The sequence below is a fragment of the Anguilla rostrata genome, chromosome 2 (genome assembly GCF_018555375.3).
Source record: "Anguilla rostrata isolate EN2019 chromosome 2, ASM1855537v3, whole genome shotgun sequence".
Taxonomy (NCBI): domain Eukaryota; kingdom Metazoa; phylum Chordata; class Actinopteri; order Anguilliformes; family Anguillidae; genus Anguilla; species Anguilla rostrata.
Genome location: NC_057934.1, coordinates 72118520 through 72125399, shown reverse-complemented (window position 1 = coordinate 72125399; position 6880 = coordinate 72118520). Strand labels below are relative to the sequence as shown.

The window sequence follows — 6880 nt, the reverse complement described above, 5'->3', positions numbered from 1 at the left end:
TGCGTCTAACTAAAGTCTTTGGTTTGCTGGTTTTCCCCAAGATTTGGAACTTTAAAAAAAATCTAGTTTAAAAAAAAGAAGAAGAACTGCAAGGTATGTTCACTCCTTGTTTTTTTTTTTTGTTTTGTTGCTGCTGATTTTAAGTTCTGTAATTTGTTTTCAAACAGTGTCCCAATAAAAAGGGTTTTAAAAGCGACCCCCCTCTCTCTCACACACGTGCACACACACACACACACACGCACACTGTTCATGACACCCATAATTGATGGCAGACTGAATTTTACGGAGATTGGTTTAGAAAATATTTATAAACACAATATTAATTTACACTATACACAAGTTGGTCGCGTAATGACAAAAACGCAACATTCTCCTGGCATTTCACAGATGAATGCAAACGCCTATTGTAGAGCGCCGTTGCTGAATGTTAGCGGTAATGTTAAGAGCTCTTCCTCAAGGTTTGGCTTCTTCTGACGTCTGGGGGGCCGTGTCCACCAGATCCTTGTATCCCAATTTCTCCATCGGCTCCTTGGCCATCAGCTGTCTGTCGGAGGCAAAGCGAGAAGGAAATGGAGCAGGATACAGTAGCAGCTACGACCACGTCACTGAAAATTCCCCTCGGGAAATTAACGTCCTTAAAACAAGAATACTTTACTGTCCATTAAACTTAACACAATACTTCAGCTCTATGTGTGCTACAAAGAGCAGTATATGGAAATGTAAAAAAAATAACACTGGTTAAAAGGACAAGGCATTTAACCACATAAGTTAATGGGGAAAAAAATTGGGGGTCATCTTTAATGTGTAAACACGAGTGAAAAAATGTCCGAATGAAGTAAAAGAACAAAGCACGTACAGAGTGAAGCAAGCTCATTGTCGCTAGCTTGACACTCCTGGAAAGAACACACCAACCCACCTTTCCATCCTGCATTCCAGGTACTCTTTGGACTGTAGCCGGCATAAGGAGTTATCATACCCATTCTCTCTCAAGCACTTCATGAATATCTCTTTGAAAGGTTTACACTCTCCTAGAATTCCGCAAACAACACAGAAAAGAAAAGAAGGAAAGAGGAACTCAATCATTCTCTAAAAAAAGGATATTCTCCCAGTTTCGACAATACCATCAACAAATAACATAACCTAAATCGCTGCAGAATATGTCATCTGACGTTGTAAGCCATGCAGGTTGGTCTGACAGTTAGCCTGATTTGCTAGCTGGGTAGTGGGCCCGTCTGATTCGATGGATTACGGAAAATGCCACAAGTACTTAAAAGCTGTCAGTAGTACAAATTTGCTACGAAGTCATGTCGCCATTTGCGAGCTAACGTTAGCCAAAATATCCAAAGCTATGATTGCTAACTATGATAACTAACTTAACCGTGTCGCCCAGTTAGTTCGGCTAACGCTAGGCTAAACGACAAGCTAACGAGCTAGCAACTCACCGAAGTGATCTAAAGGAAAAGATCCTTTGTCTGGAGGACGAGGCTTAAATGATTTAGAACTAAAATTCATTGCAGTCGACATGATTCCTTGGTATTTAACCAGCTATACCTAACTTCGTTCTCAATGAAACAGCAGCCCACTGTAGCTGTTGTGACCTCGCAGCCATCACACAGACGAAATAATCAATGACCGAAAAACTCTTTTCGGTAATCGATTGTTTTCTCTTTTCTTAAAGAGACAGTGCATCTTTTGGAAATAACCTGTATTCAGATTCCATACAAGGTAGAGAAGGTTTGCAGGACATTCGAAGAGCTGGCGTGCAAGTGTAGAGATGTATGAAGTGCATTCTGGGCACAAAGTGGTTTCAAAAGAGCTACAGAAAATGCCCTTGTTCAGAGTGTAAGTGAAAAAAATCTATCGACAGACTGACTAACATGTATTCACTAAAAAGATTTTAGAAAATGGACACTTAATGACTGGTATGGACATTCTTATAATGTACTTCCTAGGAGACACACTTCTGTAGTAGCCAATTCTATGTTGTTTAGTGATCCAGAAACTAAATGTTTATAATTAACTGAATGGCGTGCGGTGGGTTTATAATTGGTGAGTTCATTGTAAGTCACTTTGATTAAGAACGTCGGCTAAATGCCAAAAATGTAACTGTAAATGCAATATTAAATTGAAAAGCTAATGAAAGCAAAATGCAGGACACCAGAATGCAAGCATCTTGCAGGAACCCCCGTGAAGTCAATGCCTGAAGGCCAAGGACCATTTGTCATGATATTGTCCTCAAATTACCTCTGAATGCACACACAAACTTATGCTGGTTATGCACATATCTGTGTCAAGTTCAATTCTCAGCAGGTGGACCTCTTCAATATTCATTGGTAAAAAAAAAAAAAACATTTTAATAAAAAAAAAACCCAAAGAAATGCTGAGGTGGTTGCTTTGTTAAGAAACTGGTTTGAGACTGGACACAGAGACTGGTTTCTGTGGAAATGGATATGGACATACAGGTGCTGCACAACTCCTTTCCTATCTGCCAACAGACCACCTTGAGCTGAAAACAGCCAGTGTATTGAATGAAAATGTATGCAAGGGACTCTGATCTTCACTACTGTATGATATATGATAATGCATGATATTTATATGATTAACTAAAAGCATGACATGTGCTGCTGGAACTTATTTTGTATCTTTGGAAACTCAATGGAAATATTGTTTTGTTAGTGGATATATAAACCGGTAGCCTATGATCAAACTGGAGAAGGTGTGGGTTTCTTTGTAAAGAGATGCAGAGGTGTAAACCATATGATAAGAGGCAAGGGCGTCTGTGAGGGGGCAGCGTGGTTGTGGTGCTGGCTGCAGGTGGAGAGATGGGGGAGTGGTTAAACCGGCAGGCAGTCGCAGCTGTGTGCAGTTATGTGATCAGTGCTAACCTTTATATAATATGTGCTGCCTGCAGTGAGATGGATGCACACAGCCACGGTCATGGAGATTAACGACAACGACAACTATATAGTATTGTGACCCATGCACTTAATAAATTGTGCGCATCGTACATCTCCGTGCCTGACGGTTCAGTGGGGCTTGTTACAGCATCATTTATGGCTGAATAGGGAGGAACTAGCAGTTAATAAAATGGGGTGGGGACCAAAGTGTGTTATTTCACAGTGCGGTTCAACAAATATCTCTGATAAGGGCGGAGTGTGGCACAGTGGGTAAGGAACTGGGCTTGTAACCGAAAGGTCGCAGGTTCGATTCCCGGGTAGGACACTGCCGTTGTACCCTTGAGCAAGGTACTTAACTGAAATTGCTTCAGTATATATCCAGCTGTATAAATGGATACAATGTAAAAATGCTATGTAAAAGTTGTGTAAGTCGCTCTGGATAAGAGCGTCTGCTAAATGCCTATAATGTATAATGTAATGATAATTAAATATTGGACTTGTGAATGACTCTGTCACCGTGAAGAGATATCACCAGCATCCTCAGATCTAAGAGAGGATGATTGTTGTGAAGTGTTCCTTACAAAAATGTGTGTTATTATCAAGTTTTTTTCTGCGACACCTCCAGTTCATGGTGGGCTTAGGAGTGGATTTAAAAGGGTATTCTCATAATATTTATTGCGCAGGCTACATTTACAGGAATTGCACGTTTTCACCACTGTTTGGCCATGTGGTCTGTCAGTGGTCAAAATGCATACACATCTCATCGATCTTATCCAGAGCCCTGTTCCTGGAGATGAAAGCATATTATCGCTGGTTATGTACAGAAATGGCTCTGGTTTGCAGTTTTTTTGGCCAAAATATATACGTATGAAGGCCGAGCATGGAAGCAGTCTAATGCAGTAGCTCCTTGCTGTTACCCTGTACATCCTCAGGGTGGCAGCAACAACACACGAAGAGTGACTATATGGTACTCCTGCCAATTATTAGGCTACGAGCATACAGGCATGCATGACTGTATGTGATCAAAATTAACAAACAAACGAATGAAGGGCACAGTTCTTCTTAAAACCTGAGATCAGACATAAGACTAAATCAGAAGACAGATAAAATGCATAGCCATAAAACAGAAGGAAATTGACAGACGGTCTTATCCAAAAACATCGCTGCAAGTGCTTTACTACAGGCATCCTGTTGCGGCAGAACCCTGAATAAAGTGTATACTAATATAAGAGAAAGGCTGTATAATTTTTTTTTTAAGGCAGCAAATAGCGTGACATTTCCCCAAGAAACAGGCCATTATATAAGAAAACACTGATAAACTTCGCAACTGGTCCATGGCGACCACACTGTTGCCTATCTCCAGTTCATAAGCGAGACATTTGCGAAACATTTACCGGGTCTCAACAGGATCTAAGCCCTCTAAAATCAGTCGCTGCCAAGCGAATACCGAATGTCATCGCTACATCCCTGCCGCCTGACTGCCGGAACAATAAATCAGCTAGCCTATACTCTCTCGAAAAATGATGAAAGGAAAAACTCTTTTTGAATGCTAAAAGCACGATTCGCCTTCAGACAGATGAAACAACTATTCAGTGAGTGTGAAATTTCGGAATGCGGCCAAAAGAAGGATGTGTACAGGACTGCCATGCATTACATTACATTACATTACAGGCATTTTATCTTCGCGGTGCCGTAGCCTAGGGGAGAGCGGGGTTGGTTGGCACACTTTTCACTCTCTGTCATATTTCTCAGGCGTGCCATATGTTAAAATAGTCTAACCAGTACCAGCTGAAAGATTAAGATCTCAGCTTAAAAAACAGATAGATTTAATGTTCACAAATGATTCCTAAAATGATTTTATTCATGATTAAAGTCAAGTTGTGCACTTGTGCCAACCAGCCCCAACACGGGGCTGGTTAGCACAAAGTTAAAATGCTACAGTTACAAAGAATGAAGTGACACATAAAAATAATTTGAGCATTTAATTCAAATCAGAACCAGAACACAAGCTGAGAGGCTAGCTTTTTAACCTCCCTGGGTGATAGGCCATAATAAATGTCAGCTGACTTGGACAGATACTCAACCTGCTCCCTTTCCAAATCTGGGGAAAATATTTGCCTGTTCCTGATGGAACCAGCAGCTACACCTAGCTCCTGCTTGCCTTCAGTCTCATCCTGGCTGATCTTGTGGCAGTATCTGGTTAGTGTGCAGAATGGTACATTGAACTCCTTCGCTGTACTCCTGATACTTTTGTTTTGAGTCTTCACCTGTCTGACTGCCTCTAGCATAATGTGTGCTGGTGTCTTTCCTCTGTCTGTTTTTCTTTGACCCCTACAAATTTTTTTTTAATGTTTAAAAATGTTTCCAGATACAAAATTCATATTTAATACATAATAAGTTTATGTTCATGAACAATGAACATACAATCCTGATAAAAATATGATGCATAATTAATATATTATTATATATTATTATTATATTAGTATAATATTATAACATACAACATATAATAGTATTATAATATTCGTTAAGTTTAACTTATGTAAAATGCATAAGTTAATACATTTGTAACCAATTGGCTGTACCGGGGTTGGTTGACACATGTTGCCAACCAACCCCAAAATCAGTGTGCCAACCCACCCCACCTACATTAGGACACACCTCTGTACTAAAATGATGTTAGCCAGCTAGCATCACTCACCACAGACTTTCAAATTTCATATCAAAATATAGCTGATTCCTATCTCTATCAACTGAAATTAATACATTTTCTATATCTCTATCTAACACAGTTTTATAATGTATTTAGTGGGGGGACCTTCTTTTTTTTGTTTTGACACTGCAAAATTGAAAAGTTGTCCTCGCCTCAACAATTAGTGACCTTCAGATGTTTTGACAGAGTTGATATGTTCAGGTCAAGAAGATAATCATTTTAATGTTAAATTTTTGCGGCAGCACCCTATAGTGGCCTGGAAATGAACTGCGTGCCAACCAACCCTTGTGCCAACCAACCCCGCTCTCCCCTACTTGTTAACTTGTTTCTTAATTAATTCTGATTTAGCTACTTTCTAAATCATAATTACAGTTATTCTCTACAGTGTTCTCTACGGTTATTCGAGACAAGAACAACTTATTCAACAGAATCGACCACCATTGTACATCATACGTTTTATTATCATGAATTTCACTGTAGGTACATTAAGGCTAAACAAAATTATTATTATTATTATTTTTAAAACGTTACATTTCCAGGCAGATAAAAATACACCGTTGTGTCTATCCACCCATTTAAACACGTCATATAGTGTATGCTATTAGCGTTTTTAAAATTTTTATACCAGAAATCACAACTGCATAGGGCCAACAGCCTGGACCTGTTTGCGACAGACTGCTAAAACACTACATTATACAAACACCAGTGACCACTTTATTTTAGCATGAGTCCCAAAAAAAAAAGAAAAAAGAAAAGACGGCCGGGTCAATACCCAGGTTCACACATTCAAACTGATTAAAAAGACACCTACCATGGCATTTAGCGACTAGATAGCGCTACATGCATCTTATCTCATTATTATGAGACCTCGCCTATTATTTTTTTTTTTCACTAAGAAGAAATACATACCATTGGTTTTCAAAGACTCTAATAGAATACCGTAGTTCTATAAATAATGAATATATCAAACTCGTTTCAAAATGTGGTCACGCTTCTCTTCAACATTTAAAGCTCACGAATACAAAACGTGGGCGTCAATCTATGCATTTTTAATTTAGTACTTCTACTTCATCCTATAGCGGCGCTCTAGGCTATAAATGCGGCTACCTACTTCTGTACTGTACATCACTTTTTTGTCTAAGGCATTAATAAAACAAACATTTACATTAGGCTACATGTCATACTATAAGCTCTTAAAATTAATTTATTTATATTTGTCGGGAAAATCGACGTTTTTCTCGCCTTTTTTGTTTTGCATGATATGTTTTAC

At 39.1% G+C, this 6880-nt stretch overlaps 1 protein-coding gene across 1 annotated transcript; it reads right to left on the bottom strand.

Annotated features, from left to right (window-relative positions):
- Positions 1–289: 289 nt before the first annotated feature.
- On the bottom strand, positions 290–1632 carry LOC135249102 (cytochrome c oxidase assembly protein COX19). The gene is made up of 3 exons (XM_064324376.1): positions 1443–1632; positions 917–1028; positions 290–544 (listed from the first exon to the last, which is right to left on the bottom strand). Exons 1-3 carry the CDS (start codon positions 1522–1524, stop codon positions 454–456), a joined length of 285 nt encoding a protein of 94 aa, XP_064180446.1. The 5' UTR covers positions 1525–1632; the 3' UTR covers positions 290–453.
- Between the last annotated feature and the right edge of the window lie 5248 nt (positions 1633–6880).

What these genes read in the sequence shown, in the direction of transcription:
- LOC135249102 (XM_064324376.1), bottom strand. Translation starts at nt 1,524, where the DNA reads ATGTCGACTGCAATGAATTTTAGTTCTAAATCATTTAAGCCTCGTCCT. An exon ending in TTTTCCTTTAGATCACTTCG is followed by an intron (nt 1,029 to 1,442) that starts GTGAGTTGCTAG and finishes GCGGAATTCTAG; the next exon opens with GAGAGTGTAAACCTTTCAAA. An exon ending in CTGGAATGCAGGATGGAAAG is followed by an intron (nt 545 to 916) that starts GTGGGTTGGTGT and finishes TGCCTCCGACAG; the next exon opens with ACAGCTGATGGCCAAGGAGC.